The 27,460-nt window shown below is 36.6% G+C and overlaps 1 protein-coding gene across 1 annotated transcript; it reads left to right on the forward strand.

Moving 5' to 3' along the window:
• Nucleotides 1–26,686, forward strand: TMEM244 (transmembrane protein 244). Its single transcript, XM_015072842.3, has 6 exons — nucleotides 1–306; nucleotides 14,994–15,079; nucleotides 16,626–16,699; nucleotides 20,172–20,297; nucleotides 21,837–21,881; nucleotides 23,672–26,686. Exons 1-6 carry the CDS (start codon nucleotides 274–276, stop codon nucleotides 23,764–23,766), a joined length of 459 nt encoding a protein of 152 aa, XP_014928328.1. The 5' UTR covers nucleotides 1–273; the 3' UTR covers nucleotides 23,767–26,686.
• The last annotated feature ends 774 nt before the right edge of the window (nucleotides 26,687–27,460 follow it).

Genomic DNA, 27,460 nt, shown 5'->3' on the forward strand with positions numbered 1-27,460 from the left:
ACAATCAACTCATCTTTCAAACTTGACCAAACTACAAATGGAATGAGAACTCGGTCGTCTAATAAGGTTGTTCATCCCGGCGCTCAGCAGCTTACGTGTGGCTCACAGATGGCTTCTGTCTCATTCTGTGTAATCCAATCATCCTGCACTACTGTGTCTCACACTTAGTCTTCAGGAGTAATTGGGAAGCTCGCAGCGACAATTGTCTCTCCTTCCAGATGTTGTCAATAGAAAGAGAGTGTCTGTCACCACCGCTCTGACTAGGATGTGTCCATGGCTCTCCAGACCAGAGTTGCTGCAAGCAAGGTAAAGAGGAATGACTTCTTCGCATTGGCTTTCAGTTACTGCCTAGCACGGGTGTAAGCAAATATGTTCTATAAATGGCCTCTCTGTCAGCAGGCGACTTGTTTCACTTTTGGCTGGGAACTATGCAGAAAACATTCTGCGGCAATGCTTGCGTCCTGTGGTAATGGTGGCAATCTAGAGACACCCATGCCCAAGAGAAGATTCTAAAACATTCAGAGAATGGTTGTTTAGGAGAGACCGTTTCACCTTCTAGTGTTAACACCTGCACCTCTGCTATCGGTTTCTGAAATCATGACAGTTTGGCCTTGCTCTGTTTTTGGCAGGGGATGGCTTTCATTTCTCCCACTTCTAAAAGATGTGCAAGATTTTAAAGGAAAAGTATTGAAACATTTTAAGCTGTAGGTTTGTTAGTTTCTTTTTCCCTTGAGGCTAGTGTTAATAGTTGTGTTTTATTTCAGTATAAAAATACCCCTTTAAAAAAATCAAAGCACCTAAAACAAGGAAATATGCAAAGCCTCAAAGCAGCTGTGTAAATTCACACAGGCTTTGGGCCTATAAAGATCTAGCCTTAAGGGAATGACACTCTGGAAAGTCAGATTTTTACTTAAAAATTAAATTATGTTTTATGAATTAGTGCTACATTCGTTTTAGTAAAATATCAGCACTGTGTGTATTTCTTCAAGCTTTTTCTGCTCACTGCCATCATCACAACGTACATCATCAGTTAGAAATGTTAAGTATGGCAACAGCTAAGAAAAATTTTCTAGGTCAGTGAAAATATTATCTCAGGGAAAATATGTTTTTAAAACTTATTTTTAAGAGCATTTCAAACTATTCATAATTTATACATAGTTTGGGGATTGAACAAGCAATAATAACTTTTACTGGAGAGAAAAAAATTAAAAGGTAATATCCTTTTCCTTAAGTAGCTTACATAAAGAATGGGGACTCTATATTTAGTCTGGGCTTACACACACACACACACACACACACACACATACACACACACTCCTTCCAGGGTAAATATTCAGGTAATTGCTACAGGTCTTCCTTTTTTATAATCCCAGAGCTTTAGGTGTTAGAATCCCAGCTATAGAACATTAGGCCAACAGTGAATACATTCAAAATAGGTGAGTTGTTGAAAATCTGGTCTCATGATACATGCCTGTAAGTTATGAGTTAACTTTCCTTAAGTCCTTGTTCATTGTCAATATCATCATCACAGGAACTATTCAAATGCTCATAAATTAATACTAATGGCAAAAGTGACCTTTATCCAAAGAGAATTTCAAGACTTAACAAACATTTATTGAGTGTATGCAATGTGCCAGCCATTGGAATAATTAAATCCCCCCTGTCTCTATACTTTAAATGAAAGAAAAGCTGACTCAAGGGAAAGAGCCATGGCCAAAGGCCATTTAATTAATTTGCTGTCTGGGGAACTAGCACAGGAACTGGGAAGAAAGCCCAGGTATGAGGACTGCTAAATTGTTGTTCAGAATACAATGTATTGTTATTCAGAACTCCAGTAGGATACACATTTCATAACTACACTGAACTAATGTAAAGTTACAATTGTAAAACAAACACTGAATTTAAAAATCTCAGGGACACACCACATTCCTGTGTGTGGTTATTGACATGACCTAGAGAATTTCATCCATGCAGACACTTTCAGAGGGAACCACTATCTGAAGGCTGGACCGTGCTCCGTGGTACTACAGGCTAGAGAGATGTATTTCATGATTGCTCTGGAATTGCCCAAAGAACTAAGAAGTAAGCTTTCATGTGGGGAGTAGTAGGGCAAGGTATTATCTGTGGAGCACATATAGTACTTAATGCTAGGAGTTTTACACGTGTTCTGAATACGAAACCCCTATGAGATTTTACCTATATTTTATAGATGAGTAAAACCAAACACAGAGTAATTGGCCAATGTCATAGCCTTGCCAGTGAGAAACTGGAAAAGAAACCCTAGTGTCTCTCACCCTGGAGCCTACATGTTTTACGAATAGACTATGGTTCATACTGAAGTGAAATTTTGTTATTATTTTTACTGCTCTTCCCTCATCATTATTCAAAATATATTTATCGCATACTTACCACAAACTAAGCAATAGCTTTGTGGCTGGAGAATTAAACATGATTAAATCTGTGTCTCTCTCCTGGAAAGTCTGGAGAAAAGGGAACCTCTATAAATAAGTATGCTACAAACAATGTGATCGGATCTGTAAGACATATACACAAGGCTATGGATGCAGAAGAAATAAGTAAGGATTGATTCTGTCCTACAGTAGGAGATGGAGTGGTAATAATGATACTTGAGCTAGACCTTGAAGAATACACATATATTTTCTCTGTAGTCAAGAGTAAAGCTCTTCTAGTTAATGGGAGCATTCTGCTTTGCAAAATCACATAAGGGCTCCCAGTTTTCATAGAATAAATAGAGCAAGTTGTTATAAACGGACTAGACCCAGAATTCCCATAGGGGACTTCTATACTCCAAAGATCATACATTCCTAATGCTACTTAAGATATTTCTGAGTAGAGAAAAAAAAGAAAAGCCACAGATATTTTTAATGAAATAATAATTACATTGTCATCTAAACCTTATAAAGATAGCAAAAGAAATAAACTACAGCTCAATCTTACTTATGGAAATAAAAGTGAAAAGCAAAATAACATACATTAAGACCAAGTAATATTTATTCTAAAAATGTGAGGGTGGTTCAATATTGGGTAATCTACTAACATAATTTATCTTGTTTATAAAACTAAGTAGGAAATTGTAGAATCATCTTCATAGATGCTGAAATGGCCTTTGACAAAAGTTAACAATGATTCCTGATTAAAACATTGAATAAAATAGGAAGTGATTATTTCTTTAGTGATAATACATATCTATAACAACATACACACAAACACAAACATTGCAATCCTAAATCCAGTATATTTCTTTCTTTAAAAAATTTTTTAAAACATTTATTCATTTTTGAGAGACAGAGCATGAGTAGGGGAGGGGCAGAGAGAGACAGGGAGACACAGAATCTGAAGCAAGCCCGAACTCATGGACTGCGAGATCATGACCTGAGCTGAAGTCAGATGCTTAACAGAATGAGCCACCCAGGCACCCTCAAGCCCGTATATTTCTTGATAGAGAATGTTAGAAGCATTCACAATAAGGCCAAGAACAAGGCAAGTATACTCACCAACTCCACCATTATTTGAAAATAAATTAGAGGTACTAGCCAATGCAATCAGACTACAATAAACAATGAAGCCATAAGAATTGGAGTAGAAGAGGGGTGCCTGGGTGGCTCAGTCGGTTAAGCGTCCGACTTCAGCTCAGGTCATGTTCTCACGGTCCATGAGTTCGAGCCCCGCGTCGGGCTCTGTGCTGACAGCTCAGAGCCTGGAGCCTGTTTCAGATTCTGTGTCTCCCTCTCTCTGACCCTCCCCTGTTTATGCTCTGTCTCTCTCTGTCTCAAAAATAAATAAAGGTTAAAAAAAATTAAAAAAAAAAAAGAATTGGAGTAGAAGAAGTGAAACTATATTTACAGGTGATATTATTGTGTATTTGGGCAATCCAAGAGAATCAATAAAAACACTAACATAATTTTTAAAAACGATTCTGGGGGCCCCTGGGTGGCTCAGTTGGTTGGGCCAATGACTTCGGCTCAGGTCATGATCTTGCAGTTTGTGAGTTCGAGCCCCGCATCGCGCTCTGTGCTGACAGCTCAGAGCCTGGAGCCTACTTCAGATTCTATGTCTCCCCCTCTCTCTGCCCCTACCCTGCTCACACTCTGTGTCTCTCTGTCTCTCAATAATAAATAAGTGTTTAAAAACAAAAAGATTCTGTAAAGTGATAGAATGTTAAATTAAAAACAAAACCCAGAAATCTTTATGTACATAAACAATACCACTTAGATGGTACCATAAGATAAATCTTTGGTAACATTAGTGGCAAAAGCAGGATTATTTTAAGAATAAACTTCGGGGTGCCCAGGTGGCTCAGTCGCTTAGGCGTCTGACTTCGGCTCAGGTCATGATCTCGCGGCTCGTGAGTTCGAGTCCCGTGTCAGCTCTGTGCTGACTGCTCAGAGTCTGGAGCCTGCTTCAGATTCTATGTCTCTGTCTCTCTCTCTCTGCCCCTCCCCTGCTCATGCTCTGTCTCTCCTGTCTGTCAAAAATAAATAAACATTAAAAAAATAAATAAATTTAAAAGGGGCACTTGGGTGGCTCAGTCGGTTAAGCATCTGATGTTGGCTCAGGTCACAATCTCACGGTTGGTGAGTTTGAGCCCCTTGTCAGGCTCTGTGCTGACAGCTCGGAGCCTGGAGCTGACTTCAGATTCTGTGTCTTCCTCTCTCTCTGCTTCTTCCCCCTTCATGCTCTGTCTCTTTCTCTCTCTCAAAAATAAAATAGACATTGCAACAGGAAGTGTGTAAAATGTGTTATGAGGAAAAATTAAAATACTTTTGAAAGATACAAAAGCAAATTTGAATGAATTTGGACATTTTTTTGTTTTTGTTTTTGGATAGCAGGAGTAAACATTATAAAGCCATCATTTATTCCCATCTTAATAATAAATTTAATATTATCCCAATAAAAATAACATAAAGTTGTTTTATAGAGCTATTTAAGTAGATTTTGAAGTTTATTTAGAAACAAACATAAAACATAGTTATGAGACCTCTAACAAAGAACAATGAGGGGTGCCTATATTAAAACATACTATAAAGCTTCTATAATTAAAACAGTGTTACATTTATCTATGAATAGACAGAAAGTCAGGGAAATCAATGGAAGTGAATAGAAAGCTCACAAATAGATAAAAATGCATATAGAAATATAGTATAAAAAAAGCGAGTGTCTCACTGGCATGTCAGGCTGTGACAGAAAGCAAGGATGTACGAAGAAAATGATGACTATATGTAAAAAGAACATAGGAGGTATAGTGTAGGTGCTCAAATCGGTCAAATTTGGGACAATTTTAGCATCAACAAGAATCATGATTATTAATGTGTTGTAACATATGGAAAATAAAAAAACACTACAAGTTACCAAAAATAGATGAATAAATGATATATACATAAGTTCAAGGTAAGAAGGGAGATCTCTAGGGGTGCCTGGATGGTTCAGTTGGTTAGGCGTCTGACTTCGGCTCAGGTCATGATCCCAGGGTTTGTGAGTTCAAGCCCCACGTGGGTTTCTGTGCTGATAGCTCAGAGACTAGAGCCTGCTTCCAATTCTGTGTCTCCCTCTCTCTCCCCCCTGTTTGTGCTCTGTCTCTCTCTCTCTCAAATATAAATAAACATTAAAAAAATGTTTAAAAAGAAGGGAGAGCTCTATGAAAGAATGTGCACTAATATGTAGAAGAAAAAATAAAATGAGAAAATTACTATTTTACAACACCAATGTAAGTAATTGATTCAGACAAGGTATATCGCTGGATGCTAAAGCCAATAAATACAAAGTTTTAGGGGAACAGAACATTCACATAATCTCAAGCATCACTCCACAGATTACTTATTAGTTACAAAGGATAAAGACTACAATTAAAACAGAGACATCAGCAGGCATCATCTTTACCAAGTGATCAAACTGATGAGACAAAATAGTATAATGTGTCTCCTCATGAGGTACAATGGAAATATACAATATTACATATGTAGAATTCTTCCCCAAAGATTCTAATCAGAAGGAAACCATCAGACCAATCTAGGGTATGGCACGGAAGAAGTATGACAACCAAATGTAATGTGAAAATGTATTTGTTTGTTTTTAATTGTTCATTTATTTATTTTGAGAGAGAGAGAGAGAGCAAGTGTGCGTGGATATGCAAGCAGGGGAGTGCAGAGAGAGAGAGAGAGAGAGAGAGAGAGAGAAAATCCCAAGCAGACTCCATACTCAGCAAGGAGCCGGACACGAGACTTGATCTTATGATCATGAGATCATACCCTGAGCTGAAATCAAGAATCAGACACTTAACCAACCAAGCCACCCAGGTGCCCCTAGAATGTGAAAATTTAATTGATTCTAAGTTTTGGGGACAACTGGAGAAATTTGAATATGAATTCTGTATAAATAATATTGTGTATCCATTAAACTTTCTCGTGTATGATAATAATTGTGTAATTATATAGGAAATGTCCTTACTGTTTTGAGAGTTCAGGGAAAAAAATACCTAAATTCACCGACAATTTTGTTTCCACTTTCTGTGCTTGAGAAATATGTTATAATTTTCACATTGCCTTTTTACGGTTTACCTGCTTGACTTTTTCTTACAAAGGCTGTAGTTAAATTTTAAGTCATTTAAATGGGGCAAAACCTAACATAAAAAGATCTCTTTTGAAAGTATATATTTTATGTAAAATACAAAATACTCTGGTATAATGTATTGTGAGATACGTGTGCATAGATTAAGCTTAATCTACACTCCAGTAGCTGCTGGTTAGCATCTGGAGTATCCTTGTCAGGAGACTACAGTTGAAAAGATTCTCAGGCAGTTGAAAAGCTATTAGTGAAACCTATGCCAGAGACTTTGTCAATGAGCGTAAGAAAGAAATTATAGTTTTTACTGATGAAATGAGTATTGTTCAAAATAGGCAAAATTGAACAGGCCTCACTATTCTTACATGAATGAGATATCAGAATCTGGGAAGGTCAACCACCTAAATACCATCACAGGAGCACCCAAGATCTAGAGCCCATATTCTTGTGTTGCCCCCCGTCTCACAACTCTACCTGCACCCCACCACACCCCCAACACACACACGCTTCATGAAGAAATCTGTCAACTGATCTGGCCAAGATGGCTGACCCTGCCTTGAGGATATCATTGTGACATCCTCAGAGTAAACCTGGCACACACAAAGTATTTGTCAAAGTGCTGGGAGACAGAGAGTGCAAACTCCCTATGTTTTCAAAAACAGGTTGTATAAGTGTTTTGGTGTTTGTCTGCTAATACATTTTTGTATATTTGGCGTGGGGTTAAGAATGACTTACTATGATTCTAGCATATGACATAGAAACCTGGTCTTTTCTCTTTCATTAAAAATTTATAAAATACAGAAAAAGTAGAAGGAAATGCCATGATTTTAGCATCTAAAGACAAACACTCTTAAGACATTTATGTTTCCTTTCAGATTTATAGTTTTTAGATACTGCATTAAGGGTATGGGAGAGAGATGGAAAGCCCCCACTTACTTCTTGTCTCTGGAAACTACAGGGGTTGACAAAAAGAACCTACAGCTCTGGATAGCAGTTTAACTTACATTTGTGAGAATAATGGATTGTGGATGATTTCACTTTTTTGTGCTTCATGTTTTTACGTTTTCCAAAATTTCCTCAATGACGATTCAGTTCACAGATTTGTGTATACTTTTATCTTTTGTACTGAATACTTTGGGGACTGAATTAATGACTGTGCATTATTTTAGTAAAAGCTGGAATTTAGAAAATCAAAGAGGCAACTGGGGTCCTAGAGTATTTTAGACCCTTTTGAACTTTAGAGATTGGAGAAGAGTGGAGACCTGCACTGACCAAAAACTGTTAACCACTACCTGAAAACAAGAGAATCTGTCTCATCTTCTCCCACCTCCCAGAACCACCCTCATCCTCATAACCTACGCTATCATATTAGTTTTAATAGAGACAAGTATCTGAACTTGTTTTCTACATGTTTGTCTTACAAACAGTCTTAGTTTAACAGCAGCAAATAAGCCAGAAGCCTTCTCTTTCTGAGAAGTATTCTGGGTACTGACCCTTACCTCAACCCTATTTGTGGGGTGCCTTTTACATAGGTCACCATGCTTTGTGTGAGGCGAATTCTATCATTAGACATCCCTGGCGCTTTAGAAAAGTTCATTTGACTGAAAGACAGCCACCTATGGTCCAGTCAGCTGTCTACTAGCCCCTGTTAATAGCACTGTATCCACCCTGGAGGCCATATACCAGGTAGTGACTGGTTTATCTAACCAGGTTCTCTTTTTGTGTGTGAGAGAGTTCATTAACTGGGAGAAGACTTGAAAGAAGAAACAAAGAGAGAAACAGAGACCAGAAGAGGTTAGTCATCACGTGGAAGATTGTCGCAGTGTTGTTGGGTCTCCAGTGCCACCGTGTACTTAACTACTGAGTTGTGGCTCCTGAATGGTGGCTAAACAGCTAAATAGCTGCTGAGTCCATTTTCTAATTGATTCAGACATTATTCCAATAATCATCATTATGAAGCTTTTCTGTTCCCTTCAACTAGAGAAAGAGCCTAATGGACATATTGAAGTTTGAGATATAATTTAGAGTACTAATTCTACAAATAATATTTTTTTATCACTTGTAGCATCTGCCATTGCTGTAGATATGATGACTAGGTTGATGGTTTCTTTAGTTCTTATAAAGGGGATGGGGACACTATCTCCCCCATAGGATTCTATGTGCTCATAGTTAGACTTGGAAATATCCTTCAAGATCAGAGATTCTTAGCCAGGGATCCATGCATGGATTTTAGCAGTCCTGTGAAAACCCTGAAATTGCACACAATGCCTTGTGTATTTGTGAGCATATCTATTTTTCTGCATAGTCCATACTTCGCATTAGACATTCAACAAAATAATGAGCCCCTAAGGGTTAAAAACACCATTGTTTTATTTTACACATAAAAACATTACTCAGAGTAACTTGCCTACAATCATACAAGATGTGATAGCTAGAAACTAGGTCTCTCTCTTTCATTACAAATTTATAAAATACAGAAAAAAAGGGGGAGAAATCACCAATGATTGCACCATGTAAAGATAGACACCTTTAAGACTTTTCTATTTCCTACCAGAATTTAGGTTCAGATCACACTTTTGAAAACTACATATTGATTTATTGCTTCCTATTACACTTGTACTAAATTCTACTCACACCAGCAGTCTAGAACAATGTCTTTTATGTTCACCAGAACAAATAAATCTTCTAAAGATATATATATATATATATATATATATATATATATATATATATGTATGTGTGTGTGTGTACATATATACGTATACATGTACACATATATACGTATATATACACACACATATATACACATATATATGTATATATATCTTGCCTATAGGAGAACAATGGTATCTTACTGTTGTTTCAGTGTGCATTTCTTTATTATGAGTGAAGTAAAAGATTATATTTGTTCGTTCTAGTTGGAATTCTGTCTCTCATCCATCTTGTCCATTTTGCTCAGGAATCCAGTTTTCCCAGCTGTCCATCCAATTCCCATTTAGACATTCTACCTGAGGAGGAAACGATAGGAGAAACCTACCTTCTGTTTATCACATGGACTTGTTCCTGTGTCCTCAGTAGATCTTTGCATTGCAATCATCTGAGAGGTTCGTTAAAATGCAGATACCCAGGCTCTACCCAATATCTAGAGAATCTTAATATCTAGATATGGAGTATGAGGATTTTGCACTCTTCACATGCAAACACTTGGTATTTCTTAAGAATAATAAAATTTGAATAGCATTTAAAGGGCATGTGGGCTGACACTGAATATGAAGAGTGTGGACCATTATGATTCTCACTAACAACAGCCCTCTATCATTGTGAATCCTAGGTTATCTCCCTTCTGAGGTAGTCTTGCCCTCATAATCAGAACTGCAAAGTTTATGTTTTGACTTGGAGTTAATAAACTTGATATAAAATTGCAATTTTTCCATTGATCAGCTTTGTGCATATCACTTCATTTCTCCCAACCTCTGTTTCTTCATTTGAAAAGAGGTGATTACAATCTTAGCTCAATTATAGTGCTTAGTTTGAAGTATGAGATAATCTTTACAGGTATACTTTAAATGGTCATGTAAATATTAGATATATTTACTTGTTCTAATTGTTTACTGTGTGATACTTTTGTTTGTCTCACTTCCTTTGTCATCCCAGGAAGTCTGAAATAGCTTTGGGCACAGTGTCAACACTCAATAACTATCTGGTGATTGATTATTATCTTATCGTTCAGCGAAGATTACTTTTATATGAGGTGGTGTTCCATGTGGCCTGGGCTCTGATCTGTCATAATGGTTACTCCTTAACACATGTGCAGGTTGAAAATCAGCCATGATTCTCTCACTCCTAAAACTGTAATGAGTGAGTCAACTCATATTCACTGAGAGCCCACCTGTGGCAGGAACCAGGCCAGCCACTGTGAATACCTTATTGAGCATAAAGGACGTGTCCCAGTCCTCCTCTAGGTAAAATAGGGTGTCATAGAACAGTTAGACCCCATATCTTTTAGCCAATTGCTTGAAGAAATACCACAAAATATGTGGAAAGTATCCTCCTGGGGCTGTTATGAAATGGTACAAGAAAATTCAAAAGACGAATGAAGACTAGGATGAAAGGTAGCTACTGACTCCAGAAGGATGGAATGAATATGAACTTCTCCTTTTTGAATTATGCCCAGAGTTAGAAGGTGGAGGAAGGACGGTAAAAGTATCCTCCAGACTGAGAAGGCACTTTGAGACTGCCAAATGAAGCAAGCCACTCCATACCATTTTCACAGAGTTTTACTCAGGGTAACTTACTGACCGTGGGGATCAGGTGGGTAATGATCCACACGCTATGCAGCCAAGTCCAGACCTTAACCCACAGATTTTGTGGAGGAAAGGGTATAGTTATCTAAAGTGGGCAGATCCAACAAGCCTTCCCGCATTCTGGTCAGAGCATACGTTAACCTCCAAGGCGCCTGGAACACATAGCCCCAGGGGAGGGCACGAACAAGATGCAGGACCAAAGATGGAGTCAGTATTGTTAACACTCCTGGACCCAGTCAAACCAGTTTGGAAACTGGAAAGAAGGTTGAATGAGTTATGTAGCTGGAGCACTCAGTCTGCACTAAAGCTCTGAGATCTCAGAGACACACCTGCATATAGTAGTTCTGGTCTGGGGGATTCTGAAATCTCAAACTAAAATAATTTTATTCCTTTCTAGAAGGTATAGTTGTTCCTTAAATTCAACGCATTAAGAAAGGCTTTGTTGTTTAGGGCAGTAGAAGGAAAACTGGCATCACAATGCTTTTCATCAAAAAAGATGATTGTGAAGGTCACGTTTAGCAGACGGTTTTTTTGAAAGCAACTTATAAAGTATTTGCCATATCCTAAATTTGCACATGTTCCAGACTTGTGCAGATATATTCTACTCTCAAAATAGTCCTGCAATTATGCACAAATAAAACAACATGGGAGCTTTTTAATAAAGAAATTGCATTTATAATGATCTTGTATTTGCATATGATAAACCTCTAATCATTATAACACTGTGAAATATTAACAATAATGCTTTAACATCATCAAATATCCAGTCAAGTTCAAATAGCCAAATGTCATAAATGTCATATTTTTTTCACACTCTATTTGGTTCAGGATCCAAATATGTTTTTTTAAAGAGTAGTAAAGGGGCGCCTGGGGGCTAAGTTGGTTAAGTGTCCGACTTCTGCTCTGGTCATGATCTCGTAGTTCGTGAGTTCGAGCCCCTCGTCAGGCTCTGTGCTGACAGCTCAGAGCCTGGAACCTGCTTCAGCTTCTGTGTCTCCCTCTGTCCTTCTGCCCCTTCTCCACTCGTGCTCTGCCTCTCTCTCTCTCCCAAAAATAAATAAACATTAAAAAAATAAACTAACTAAATAAAAATTATTTAAATTTTAATATTAACATAGAAATAATAGTTTTGTGTTTGTATATTAGTATAGGAACCATATATTATTTTTTTAAATGTTTTATTTATTTTTGAGACAGAGACAGAACATGAGCAGGGGAGGGGCAGAGAGAGAGGGAGACACAGAATCCAAAGCAGGCTCCAGGCTCTGAGCTGTCAGCACAGAGCCCAACACGGAGCTCGAGCTCACAAACCGCAACATCATGACCTGAGCCAAAGTCAGATGCTCAACCGACCAAGCCACCCAGATGCCCCAGGGACCATATGTTATTTATCTATTTTGGATTGAATTGAAACAAAGCGATCATCTAGAAATATTTCAACTAGAGGCTATTAATGCTCAAATTAAAAGACAAACAAATTGATATTAATATATAGAATAAAGAGTGAAGCAAACTCAAAGACACATAACCCTTAAGAAAATTACAAGGCTGCAGAAGCATCAATGTTGTTGCCTACCACATCAGCAGGTTCTTACCTCAACATTTGGGAAAGAATCCAACCAACTTAAATGTGGACACATTATTTGGACCTTCGACTCAGGCAAAGTTTTCACATGTTCTCATAACCGCTAAATAATCTCTACAAATGAGGGCTTTTTACTACTTCCATATTGATTCTACCACTTGGAAGACACTACTAGCTGCCTACATTGTAGCAGACCCCACTCCCCTTTTTTCCTTCTTTGTTAATAATTGCTAATAATTTTTATTTTATTACAGCAGTAGGTGCCAATCCCCAGAGGCAAAGTCTCAGTGTTCTAAACCTACCATGGTAAACCCCTTTACTCTTTGCCTGTGCTCGTTCAGGAAGTGACCACATGACCCCAAGTGGTAGTTAATGAGAGAGACATAATGGGACATCTGATGGGGGTTTCTAGAAAATATTTTTATTCCCTAATAAAATAAAGAATAAAGAGAGCTATGAGAAGAAGGTCTCATCCTTTTCATTATTCCCTTATAAAGGATTGTGTCAGCTTACATGAAACCACAAAGCCATGCAGGTCTTAAAGAAAATTGAGGTGCTAAGGGCACAAACTTGCAGCTAATCGTGAGTCCTAGAACTCTAATGCACAGAATAGAGAATATAGACAACAATATTGTATTACAATCACCAACTTGCTGACAGACTAGATCTTAAATGTTCCAACCACAAAAAAGAAATGATAATTATGTGACATGATGAAATGCTAACTATAGCTGCAATGCCACTTATAGTACAATATACAAATGTATCAAATCAACATGTTGCACAACTTAAATTTACAAATGTACCAAATATATTTCAGTTAAAAATAATAAAATCCAAAAATAAATGAATAAATAAAAGAATGGGGATAGGAGGAGATTAAGGATCATGAGGGAGGGGAGATTAGGCAACAAGGAGTGGGAGATACTGAAGGGCAAAAAGGGAGGAGAATGATGGGCAGAGGGAGAAGAGACTTGGGCTAGGGGAAGTCGACAGGGAAAGAGTAGGGGGGAAATGCTAGGCATGGTATGAGTGTGGGCGGGCGGAGGGCATGGGACCCTGAAGGTGCTAGAACCCTTAAGTACTGATTTCTTGTGGTTCTCTTAGGCCAGACAATCCACCCATTTTTAGGTAGTTGAAAGAAGGAAGTTCTTGGTAAGCCCATAAAGATGGTCCAGTTAGCAAATTGGTTGTGGTGTGCTGGGCGCTAACTCTCTTCTCTTCTTGTCTCTAGCAGAGGGCTCCTCTGTGCCCAGGCCAATTAAAAGATTTGGTAGATTTGGTGAATTGGTGATTCAGAGAAGATGAATAATGCTCAAGTGTTATAAGAGTTGACCAAACAAGAAGACTTTTAAAAAGATTCAAAAGGGAAAAAGACAAACTAGAAAATTTCCATGTGAAATGCTGACATTTTTATTATATTCACAAGAATATATTTCAAAAGATTAATAGGGAGGTTCAGACATTTTCAATTGTTTATTGGCTTTTTAAATGTTTATTCATGTGAACTGCCTATTTATATTCGTTGTCCATTTTTCTCTTGGTTTGTTTGTTTGTTTGTTTTTTTAATTTGTGTGTGTTTATGTATTATGGGTATCATTTTTTTGCTCTTAATATATATTGCAGATATTTTCTTCCATTTTATTTCTTGGCATTTAAGCCTTTAGTCCATTTCCAGTTTATTTTGGTGTCTGGTACGAGACTGGGATCTAATGGGATTTTTCTGTCTAGAAGTTAGACAATTTTCACAACACTGTTGAATAATCCATCTGGTCCCCATTAATCTGCAATGCTTCCTTGGTAAGTCTCATATGTGGTAGAGGCCATTTCAGGCCCCTCTCTGGTGCTTAGTCAATTGCTCTGTAAATTCTTGCACACAGGCTTAATTATTATTGTGCGATTATGTACTTTTTTGTTCACACTTTTCAAATTTTCTTAGCTGTTCTCATATTTTGACTATTATGATAGCTGAGATTTAAAATCATTTTGTCAGGGGCTTCTGGGTGGCTCAATCAGTTAAGCCTCCGACTTCAGCTCAGGTCATGATCTCACGGCTTATAAGTTTAAGCCCCGCGTGGGGCTCTGTGCTGACAGCTCAGAGCCTGGAGCCTGCTTCGGATTCTGTGTCTCCCTCAATCTCTGCCCCTCCTCCAATCTCTCTCTCTCTCTCTCTCTCTCTTTCTCAAAAATAAACATTAAAAAATTAAAAAAATAAAATCATTTTGTCAAATGAAACTATGAATGTTGGCATGAAGGAAGTATGTTATGGTAGATGGAAGGTAAGTGCTATGGATTTTTTTGTACTGCATTAATCCTTGGGGCAAATGTGGACCATGTCAGCCTTTCCAGTCCGAAAAACTTTCATTGTGGACTTTGAAGTCCTTCCCACCCGTGGGTCTCCAAGCAAAACAAAGGTAGCCAACACTATCTAGTGGTCATTCATCGTCTTTTGTTTGTCAGACTTGTTACCGACAACCGTGTGAAAAAGCCCAGGCTCTTGGACTTCACGCCTCTGTTCTCCGCAGGTTGTTTTGCAGAATCTCCTTATATGTGTCATTCTCTTCTACACTGTGTACTACGCGGTTCTGGGCATGTGCTGCATGATGCTCAAGTAAGTAGTGCGTTTCCTTCAAACAGAATGAAAAAGCTGAGATTGAATATGAAAGGAGTTTATATTTAATTCTTGACATGTCTTTATGGAAGAGAGGATACAACTTAAATATGGTGTATTTTCATGCCATTCTTAAGCAAAAATAAGCAAATGTGCCATCTTCCAAAATGATCAAAGCACAATCTTGAAATGATGTGGATAGATAGGGCCAGACAGGACTGTCCCCCTTACTTCTTTGGAAGATGGTCATAGAAAGAAAATGAAGCTATTACTCCCTGGGCTGGTATTGAATCAGAGCAGTTTGAGTGAGAAGGGAATTTAGAGATAATCTACATCAAATTTAAATATTCTGATATATACTGAAATATCTCTTGGACTCAAGTCAGGAGACCTAAATTCTGGCCCAGGTTCTTACTAACTTTCTGAAACATCTTAACTAAGCCATAGAACTTCTCTTATTTTAATTGTCTTCATTTGTCAAGTGGAAGTAATTGATCAAAAGAAGGTTATTACGAGGACAAAGTAAAACGTGTATTTTTAATGCTATTTCTATGTAAGTGGGAGGCAATTTTTTCAGGTAATTTTTTTAGTCTCGCTGTGATTTAATTTTGTCTCTACAGATTTAGGTTGCCAATACATTGACTGCCTTGAAATACATTACGTAGATTTACAAATAATTTCTAAGAAGCTGAGTGTTTATACAATTTAATTTTATTGTGCAAGCAAGGAGTTAGGACCCTTTGATTTCAATATGCAAATGAGTACCCAAAAATAATTATACCAACTTCTGCAATGGGAATAATGCTATTCAGCACGCTTGCAGGCAAACCCACCGAGGAAGCATCTGCTGCTCTAACAGGGTCTCAGCTGTTGCTGGGACTGGAGATGGTGAGGCCATGCCTGGAGCAGGCAGGAGCTGAGAATCTTTAGGGCTCTCTGAGCCTCATTTCAAGGATTTGTAGTTAATGTGAGTCAGAGGACAGGAATTTTAAGTTCTTGGGCCTTAAAGCTCCAGGAGGCGGCTAACTGATTGACCAGCTGCACACAACTACAAACAGGCATAGTAGAGGGGGTATATTTATAGACTTCAATTTTACAACAGGAAGAGGTCTCAGAGATTAACCTTTTCAGTTTACAGATGAGACACTGACGTTTGGCTCCAAATGGAACTGACTTGCCCAGATTCACAGTTTCACAGCACCATCAGGATTAGAACCCGGGTCTTCTGTGTTTCCACGCCAATGCTTTTGACACAGAATTAGATTCTCCTTCCATATTTGATGTCAAAGACCGCCAAGATTACAGCGAAGACCCAAAATACAATGAAGTCCACTTGGTGGACAAAGTGGACTTAATTGGACAAATAAGACAATATGGATAAAAAGATTATTTGGTTGCCATGCAGGTCAGCCAGCTTCTAAATGTCCCACACATGGTAAAGCTAATGCATTATGTTGTATGTGAAGAGCGATATTCAAGGCCTTGATGTACGAAGCTGTGAACTGCCTCCTCCAGGGTAAACTATTTTCATTTGTAACATCTTCAGGGTGTATGAGTTGGATGTCCTGGCACCATTTGATTTCAAAACGAACCCCTCATGGCTCAACACAAATTATAAAGGTAATTGGTTTTAATTTCCAATCTTTGTCAATTAGTGAATCAAATGCCTCCAAAAATCAAAAATAGTTGTTGTTTCATAAAAATTTATAAAATATCAGGCTTTCCTCTCAGCCATCTGTATCTTATATCTGACTTAAGAAATTAATGTAGAAAAAATGCCATCACAAATTTTAAAGTGGCTATTCCTTAAAGATGGGATGGGATGGAATGGTGGAATAATTGAAAAGAATTACTATATGAATTTCTATTTGGTAATTTTATAGGTAAATTTTTTGTGCATTAAATATTTTTCAAAGGAAGGGAAGAATGATTTAATATGTTGATGTAAAAATGCTCATGAGATGTGGCATGGAAAATGAAGACAATAGTGTTTATGTAGTGTAATTATTCATTTTTGTAGAACAGAGTAAAATACATGGTGTCAGTGGTAAGAAATCTGGAGAATTATGCAACAAACTGTTATCTCCCAGCTGGGATGACAGAGGACTTTCATTTTCTGCTTTGTACATTTCTGCTTAGTTTGATTTTTCTTCCCAAGATAGGAAAAAAAGGGGGGGGGAATGTTATGAAAGAGTATACTAAGGAAAATTTTATCTTTTTAAATTAATCATTTTTGTTGAAAAAGTAATTATTAATTAATACCTGCTATACTCATCACCCATATATATGTTAATAATAACAGCTATTTATATTGAATATATGTCAAACATACTTATTTGGTGGGTATTCGAGGTAAGTTTGTCTCATCTTTAGAAAAAGAAGATTTTAATGTTATTTCCATTATAAAATAATACACATAAATTAATGAAAGCTTATAAAATACCTACAAGTAGCAAGGAGAAAAACAGAAATTCAATCACAAACTTACATTCAAAATATAATCATTCTTAGCATTCTGTTAAATTTCTTCCTACTTTTTTTTTTTTTTAAGTGAATTGTGGATTCTTTAAACATTACAATTCTTTAGAAAACCACTGGACGTGGTTTGTTTGGAACAAATATGCAAATATACAAAAATTGCCTGAAGCCAAAGAAACCTGGTTTTGAATATGACTTGTACAGGAAACTTGGTCAGTTAAAATTACTGCATTCAAGAAGAAAAGCTTTAGAACAACTTCCTCAAATGGGTAACCTTGTTTGGTGCTATTATGGATTCAAGTTTGGATAGACAAAGAATAAGTTAGGAAAAAGAGGCTTTCATTCTAATGAGACACAAGAGGTCTAACATTCTATTTTAACCTTCTCTTTATGCACTTCCCTATTGAACACAGAATTCACTTGTTTTCTATCAAAACTGTCCACAGTTGTTATCGTCACAGTAAAGAGTTAAGTAGGGGCTGTGTATGTGTTTTGGGGAGGGGATTTAAAACTCAACTGTTACTATTTAATTCTTGCCTTTGGGTCAGTCAATGAAAGATAGGAATGACATAGCTTATTGGAAAGGCTGTGTTTTTACATAGCAGAGATTAGTGAAAATCCCCAGGATGCCTGGCACGGTTTATATCGCTCTTTCCCCTCACAAAACACTAACATTTGTACAAAGATATCAATAAAACCTTAGCCTATTAGATCTTTAATTTTGGGCTTGGGGAGATAACTGCCATAACTCTTCAAAGTTGTTACTTTGAGAATTTAGACTAATCTCAGAGATAAAGTGTAAGAGTAATCTCAGAGCCTTAGGCATGTATCTAGGGTCAAGTTTCTTGTCTGTTTCAATGATTTTGTCACCCAGGAGAGTCGGTTTAGCAAGGACACTGGAAAGTTTAAGTCTAGTTAAAACATTTTGATTACTAATAGCTTTCCTTTACATAGCAGAGAATAGGTTGCAAATTGCTTTCATTTTAAGTTAACATCCTCCCAACATTTTTTTTTTTGAGGTAGATAAGATAGCACTCCATTTCCCAATTATAGAGAAAGACTGACCCAGAGGTTAAAATTGTGCTCAAGGTTTTATAACTAAGCTATGAGGCAAGACTGTAACATTGGTATCCTGATTTTAAATTGTGTACTGCTTCTTTTACATCATGCTTTCTTTCATTTCATAAACAAAGCATAAGCCTTTTTAATCAACATATGAAAATATAGCTTGTTCAAGACAAAAATCAATGTCTCCAAGCAGCTGCAAGTTAACCTATAAAATCTGTAAATGCTGATAACGGAGGCATCACTATTTCCCTATAATAATCTGGGGGCTCTGTGAGCCACTGACAGAGGCAGCTGTGGAAATGTGGTAGAAAGACGTGAAGTCACTGTGACACAGCAATGCACTTCCTTCCACAACCTTGATTGTAGGGAATAGGACATACTGAACTGAACCTCATTCCCGTATGATAAAAAGGAGCTGGTGTGAATTCTCCATTCAACTTCTGAAACCTGTTAAGTTAAATTAAATAAAATCGAAGAGGAATAAGTGGAAGGCCTTTAAAAAGGATGGCAATTGGGACCTGCTTACTTGGTCGGTGTTTTGCTTGCCCATGAAACAATCACTGGCTCGTTGGTTAATAAATGACTTCTGCACGATAGCATATCATGTGATTATTTAACCCTTTGTTTTGAAAAATAGAGAGTTTGCCTGTCTGGATTCATTGATTCCTGAATTATAAGAACGTATAATCAATTGCTGTGTTTTGTTTTGTCTTGTTTTGTTTTCAAAAATAGAAAGGTAATTTTTATGGAAAGTGATACCATTGCAAAGGGACCTTGACGTGTGTCACGTATATTTGTCACATGCATTTGATGGATCTCTCCTTTGAAACCACTTTAAAGATCCATACCAAAGACAAAAGGCAAAGGTTGACCCTTCACACATTCAAGGCTCTTAGAGATTTGTGGTCCTGACCTATAAATAATGAGCTCTTTATACATGTTCAGGGAAAGCACTCCAAGACAATTGGGTGGATTTAGAAGAGTGCCTCCATCCACATGAGCCATTTATGAGGCTTCCTTTCATCCATGGTTATCAGTTATGTGTCCCAAATGACTATCTGGGCGTGCCATTTTATTATAAAGACACAAAGGAATTCATTTCCAAGTTAGGCAATGATTGGTACCAAAGAAATGTTATAAATCAATGAACTCTTATGTTTCTTTTTTTCATTTCCTAAAACTGAGAACTGAATTTCTCATTAGTTTCTAATATATCTTAAATGGAGATTTGCAATCCAACTGTAGATCAGCAGGTATTGATTCCATTGTAACCTTCCTTTATTGTATTTTACCTTTTAAAATGGTAAGTACAAAGAAGTACAAAAGTGATACTGTTATTTTTCTATTAAGTCTGAGGATTATTAAGAAATAGAATATGTTAACAAGTTCTTATCCAAAGTTGAGGATTGTTAAAAGATGGGATATTTTAAAAATTCTTGCCAAAATGTCTTCACAGACATTGTTGTAATGGTCCTATTACTAATTGTGTTTCAGAGTTGTTAGTTCCTCTAGTTCCAAATAATTATATTCTCCATTCCATTTGCAGTCCTTTTAATCTCAACACAGGTTACTTACTTGGTGTGTGGATTGCTTTTCGTTCTGGTTGTAGAAGAATGGGTCTGGGATTATGCTATTTCAGTAACCATTCTTCATGTTGCCATCACTTCAACCGGTAAGCAAGATAAAATAAATAAATGCTAAATCTGATGTTGTACCTAAATTGATTCATAAGAGTAGAACTTTGTTATATGCATATGGCCCTCTGATGGCTAACTAATAAAACTGGTTAGAGTTCTTTATTCCTTCCCACACTACTCCTCCCCACCAAGTTCTCTTACCACTTCCTGGGAAAGATTTTGATTGGCTACACCCTCTAATTCAAAATGGTACTGAAATGTAGATAGATGTGTCCTATTCTCCTCTCATGTTCAATTTGCCAACAGCTTGTACAGGCTTTGCCTCTGTTTGGAATACTTTTGCTCCAAAACCCTCCCTTGAGGCAGAAATTGACCAAATCCTGGGACCTGGGACCTGAGGAAACTCATACTGGTAGGCTGGCAAACTTCCCAACAGTAGTTAATTTACCAAGAATACTAGGTTCTTAAACTAAAGGGTTTTATTTATACCTGTGATCTTTGGAGTCAAAAGAAAATGGATTAAATTCCAATCCTACCTTTTTAAGAAGTGTATGGTCTTAAGGAAAGTCACAACATCATTCACATTAGTTGTCTCCTGTGTAGATGGGGGAGACCCAGTGACATGTCAATGAGAATGAGAAATTTTCTGACTAGTGTCTAAGCATATATTTATTCAGTAAATGACAGTTCAAACATTCTTTCCTCTAGCCATTCAAAATGTACTCTTCTATTGTAACTTTTCTCCCTTCCTGTCTTCCATTGAAAAAAAAAATACTAGTCAAGGTATGCATGGTAATCAACCACAAGTTATAATTCAAAGTTATTATTTATTAGCAACTTAAATCACTCTTATATTTTCAGTGCTGTGGTCTATTAATGGTTTAATCAGTCTCCATCTTAAACAATTTCCAAATGAATTGCTACACCCCAGCATCACTATTATTAGAGAATGCTGGTATATCAATATCCTAGTCCCCTGGCACACACCCTCCCTTAGTAACTTTTGTAACCCCTGAACCCCATAACTCAAATTCTCTGTCTTACTTTGGGGACTAAGTTCAAATGGAAGACAGTCATAGGATATTTGCAAACGGGATCTGGAGCATAGGGTGGCTCAATCTTCAAGGCTGAGATAGGCAACAGGTTCTAGACCCAGAAAAGTTACAAGTTAATTGTCTGACACATGGCACAAAGAAAGTGCTTAACAAATATTGCTGAGTATAATTGAGCTCAGAGCGAAGTGGCTCAGAACTCCAGGGTAAGTCAGGTTTTAAGGATGGTCTTAGGATCATCTCTGTTGCATAACACTCGAATCAACTCATAATCAAATCAACACTCAATCAATTCAAAACATCATTCCTAGAAGAGGAGTTTCAGGTATCTGATTTCACAAATGACTTTCTAGACTACGAATTAAATACAGCTTTGGGGATACCCAATTTTATGAATGTGGATAAAACTTCTCTTTGTTATGTGGATATGATCTGACCAAACAAGTATTTCTTCGTTGACTAAAAAGAAAAATAACATATATTTTAAAAATGAACAACATCCTTTTTTTCTTTCTTTTGCAGTTATGTTGGAATTCCCCTTGACATCACATTGGTGGGCTGCTTTAGGTATATACATATGATACCATATGTTATATACATGTGTGTATGTATTAGGTACAACATAAATATTTATATATACAGTGGGGGCATCAAAATATTTTTTGTGTGGGTCAGGTAATTGGACCAGAAGACTGCTCAGAGTCTCCATCTTTCTAAAATTACATAGAGTAAAACACTGGATATAGATTTATGACATATTCTTTTGGTTCTCTTTCAATATGAATGACATTGCTGTTTTCATAGTAGCATTATTTCATCTATTTTTTTTTCTTCCCACAAATCAAACAACTGAATTAATCAATTGTGTATCTAGTAAGAAAATTAGCCAATTTACAGTGGACTTTTCTAAAGCTTTTCCTTTAGCTTAAGCCATGTATGGACCACAAAAATTTTTACCTTTCCTCTTTTCAGTAAGTTTGGCAATAGTTTTATCTAAATATTGTCATGCTTAATAGTGGAAAATAGAAATGCAGCATTTTACTACATTGTTTTCCCCAAAGCCAAGTTATCTGTGTATAGTATCAGTATTATTTATATTACTCATTAGCTCCCTTCACTAGAATTTAATTTTCCACTTCCCTTACATCTCCATAAGCCTTAGTGTGTATTCTTCTCTAATATTGTTCAGTACATACAGAACACACATGAGAAACTACTGAAATTTTATTTTGCATGAGGCTTTCAAAAAATGCACATTTTTAATAAATCAGAAAGAAAATCCTGAAAGACATGCTATAATTAGAAATGCTCTTATCTCTCCATGAAAAACAAGAACTTATCTCTTGGATTTTATTTGCAATACCACAAAATTTACTTTATTTAAAGCCCTAGGCATTTCAGTCACAGAGCAAATGCCACCTGATGACAGAGGAAGTCTGTTGGTGAACTGGAATGGCCAATAGAATTGCTAAAATAGTTGGGTCACTATTTCAGTTTTAAGAACTAGGGTTGGTTTACTCAGAGAATGGTGGCCAAATGACGTTTGAGGTAACCTTCTTCTGTTTGCGTTGAGTTAAAAATTTTAGATATAAATGAAATGTGGCTACACAGCTTGGAAATTCTATCTCATGGTCCCGCGCTAGATGTGTGTCTGAGTGAGGAAGTTGTCCAGTCCTGCTGAGCCTCTGATCCCCTAAGGGCTCTCACCTCTGGGAACTTTACCTTTCATGGGAGTTACACTGTTACCGGCATCCAAGGAATCACAGATTTATGGAAGCCCTGTTAGGCTGGATTAATATTAAAACAAAACAAAACAAAACACAAGAATCGCTGGGCCAATGAAATCAGAGCTAAAGGCATTTTCGTATAACCGAATAGCGCAGGTAGGTAGATTTCTGTTTTCAAAATCTCTTCTATGCTAAGAAATATTTTCCAAGTTAGAAGAGAGCATATCTTCCATTTATAATTAGAGAGGAAATACCTTATAAAATATTTTTAAATAACAACAACACAAACAAATGGCAGGTCTGAAGAGCTACAAGAATTGAGAATCGTGAAATCCCTGGCATGTGCTTTGACTTCATTGTCTTTGAATTTCTGAGTTTTAAGAGCTCCTTACTATTAATTTGACACAACCACGCATCTATTCCCTGAAGGAAGTTTTGAATTTCAACAATTTATCAGCACAGAATATATACCTACTGTCTCTTAGCTGAATCTATAAACTACCCTATTTCAAATGCTATGTCAGTTTCAGGAACATTATTTTAGTCATGACAATTGTTCTTATTCATAATCTCACCAATGAATTATTCATTATTGGTAGTTAACCAAAACTTCCCTTTCATTACTTGCAGGATCCGGCTTAATTTCAATGATATGTGGAGGCCAGGCTTTCGCATACTGTTTGTTCAAAGACAACTTTATCTATCCAGATCTGGATGAGTTTTAACAGAACAGCTGAATTAATTCGCCTCAGACTTTCTGTATTATTACATACATTGTGTCAGAGCTAAATTGTAGTTTTTTGGTTCACACCTTATATTCAAGGTTGAATGTATTCTAGATACTTTATAACTATGAAAAGAAAAGGAGAAGTTAATGGAGAGCAGAAGAATCCTAGTAAGATATTCATGAGCAGAATGTTGCAAATTCATAAAATGCAGTATTTACCAAAGAGTGTTCCATAGGACACTAGTTTCAAAATATGTTAATAGTGCCATGCAAGGAAAAAACAGTTGCATGTTTAAGTATATTTGTAGAATATTGGGTTTATGTAAAATATGTTTATTTTAGGACTTCTCAGAATCTTTAACATACTATTGAGAACAAGACGTGTCTAAGTAGTAGTATGCATTATGCACTGTTTCTCAGACATATTTGAGTAGGGACACACTTTATTTCTGAGACACAGAGAGAGAGACAGAGCACAAGTGGGGGAGGGGGAGAGAAAGAGGGAGACACAGAATCTGAAGCAGGCTCCAGGCTCTGAGCTGTCAGCACAGAGCCCGATGGGGGGCTTGAACCCATGAACCGTGAGATCGTGACCTGAGCCAAAGTCGGAGGCTTAACTGACTGAGTCACCCAGGCACCCTGGGGACACACTAGAAAACGCTGATGTATCGTGTGGGTGTGGAAATTATAATATAGAAGAGAGTGGAGTTAAAACTACTACAAATCCCTATAAGCTGAATTAAATTCTATTACTGTCCCACAGTATTTGTTTTTGTGATAGAGCATTTCTTGTAAAATTATTGCCTTTTAAAAAATATCAGTGTCTATTTCTTTCCTTAGACTATGTTCTTTTAATATAGTGCTCCTCAAAATTTTGTATGCATTTGAATCACCTGGAAATCTTATCACAATGCAGATTTGGGTTTGGAAGGGCTGCGATGGAGCCTAAAATTCTGTATTTCTAACAATTCCGAGAAAATGACTGTGCTGTTGGTTCATGGGCCACAGTTTGAGTAGCAAGGTACAAGTGGTTGGGAGCAGATATTTTTAGAGGTTATATAGCTCTGTGCTGCCAGTCCTATGTTGTTTTTTTTTTTATATCATTGTTATGCAATGTTTGTTGAATTGGATTAATACTGAGACTAGTTAAATTTATATAATTGTCTTAAATATTTACCACTGGTAAATGTAGATTAAAGTCTCTTTTGATATAAAATAAGTGCATACCATGGTTACAGCTAAAATATAAATATAAGGAAAAGGATAGGAAAGTAACATATACCACTTCCCCTCCATCCACGTATTCCCACACACAAACATTTTGGGCAACAATTAGAAACTAAGTTAAACCAGCTCTAGAATTGTTTCCTAGATGACTCTTTTTTACTCTAAAAATCAAATTCTTCCATAAAGGTTTGCATTTAACCACTAAGAAATGTAATGCTAATTATATGTATTCATACATACACAAAAACTACACTGTGTTGATCAGTTACTGGTTAGATAATTCAAGTTTCTCATGCACATAACAAGCACAAAAGTATTCCTACTTTATTCCTTGCTTCTTTCTCACATTTACTTATTTCCACGAACTTTTGCCTTCCATCCATTATTCTCAATCTTTCCATTAATTTCCTCCAAAATATTTAGTCATGGAATTAGCAAAATATGTAATTCATTGAAATCAGTCAAAGGATTGTGAATTCCAATTATTAATAAAGATTTTTCTTTCATCTCTAAAGGAAGGCAGCATAAGGTAGCTATGAACGGGTCAGCATTATGATCTTTGATTCTCCAAATAAAACCCTACTGAAGCACCCAGGAAAGAGTGTTTGGTTATATATATAACAAAACTCAATCCTGCTCTACAAAAAATACAAATATCAAACAAACCGTGAATGAGAAAGTCTGCCCCTATAGAAACTCACACATGGAAGAAATTTACAGAAACATTAAAGCTGCCTAAATAAATTTGATAATTAAAAAAAGATTTGGTTGATTAAGTACTTTTTAATATATTGAGAATTAAGTTACACTAGTAAATTAGAATAACAATCTCTCCAGACTCAGAAGACCATAATATCTTATCATTCTGTAGTGTAGCTTAATTAGCATGTTTATTTCTAGGATTAGGAATCCATCTGCTCAGGTAATTACTATTGTGTGAATCCTCTTTATTTTTTCTCCTGATCACAAGAATAATCTGTGATTTTCTTCTCTTACTCATTAAAATGATTATCATTATCTATTTGATGACACCACTTGACACACAAAAATTAAAAATACAATTACAGTACATATTTTAGCTTAAAATATTATATATCAGATATATCAACTAAATAGTTACTTTAACTTTTATTGCTTTGAATTGCATATAAACTGAAAGACCAAGAATTGTGCCCACTTAATGTACTTTTCCAGTGTCCCTTACAGAATCATAAGAAGATGGAACCCTATCCAGTATTTGGATGCATATTTTTCAGGACTGAAATTATGTACCCATTTAAAAAAAAAAAACACTAATATTTTTACATCATGACCTTTCCATAAATGGCCTTTATTTATTTTTTTCAGGTTTTGTTTTGGTTTTGTTTTTTTTGAGAGCAAAAGCGAGAGCATGGGTGGGGCAGAGGGAGAAGGAGAGAGACAATCTTAAGCAGTCTCCACACCCAGCATAGAGCCCTACATGGGGCTCAATCTCACAAACTGTGAGATCATGCCCTGAGGCGAAATCAAGTGTCCAACTGAGCCACCCAGAAGGCCCTCCATAAATGTCCTCTTAAGTTATTATACCATTGTGACATAATGCAAATCAATTTGCATATTCCTTTAATAATGTTTTACTTAAAATAATTTTTTCCCAAATGAATGAATAATATCTTTACTTTTACTGACAATGATCTCAAAAAAAAAATATATATATACATATATATATATATATAGACTACTTTCATAGCTCTAGTATAAAGATTAGACACCTATATAAAATTTAATGGGCTTTATTAAGCCAATGTACCACAGTCGCTGAATTGATCATTTCAAAAGCTGTTTGGTATCACTGTAACATTGTAGGGATTATTCTACAGAAATGTGAACAAATAGGAGTGCCTGGGTGGCTTAGTCGGTTAAGTGCCTGACTTCAGCTCAGGTCATGATCTCTCGGTTCGTGAGTTCGAGCCCCACATCGGGCTCTGTGCTGACAGCTCAGAGCCTGGAGCCTGCTTTGGATTCTGTGGCTCCCTCTCTCTCTCTCTGCCCCTCCCCCACTCATGCTCTGTCTCTTTCTGTCTCAAAAATAAATGTTAAAAAAAAGAACTTTTTTTTAAAAAAAGAAAGAAATGTGAACATATACACTATGAGATAGAGAATTTTATGGCAAACATCCTGAGGAAAAACAAAGGCATTTCCTAAAGCTGTTGTTCCATAAACTTCAGAAACCTGAATACTAGGTAAATAAATCTATAACAACAGCATCTGTAGATATAGTTGTGGTAAAAATCTCTGAAAAGGGAGGGAATACAAATTTAGTTCAAATGAAAACAATGTAATTTATCTACAGAAATTTTCTACTGCAGAAAATGGCCACATGAAAGATGTAAAAATTTGAGAATGTTTCACATTTTTAATAGAGGACAATAAAGTTAAAACTTTCCCAAGTGTTATGCCTTACTTACGTTAGCGGTTTCTTTTAG

This window comes from Acinonyx jubatus, chromosome B2, assembly GCF_027475565.1.
Source record: "Acinonyx jubatus isolate Ajub_Pintada_27869175 chromosome B2, VMU_Ajub_asm_v1.0, whole genome shotgun sequence".
In the NCBI taxonomy this organism is placed as follows: Eukaryota; Metazoa; Chordata; class Mammalia; order Carnivora; family Felidae; genus Acinonyx; species Acinonyx jubatus.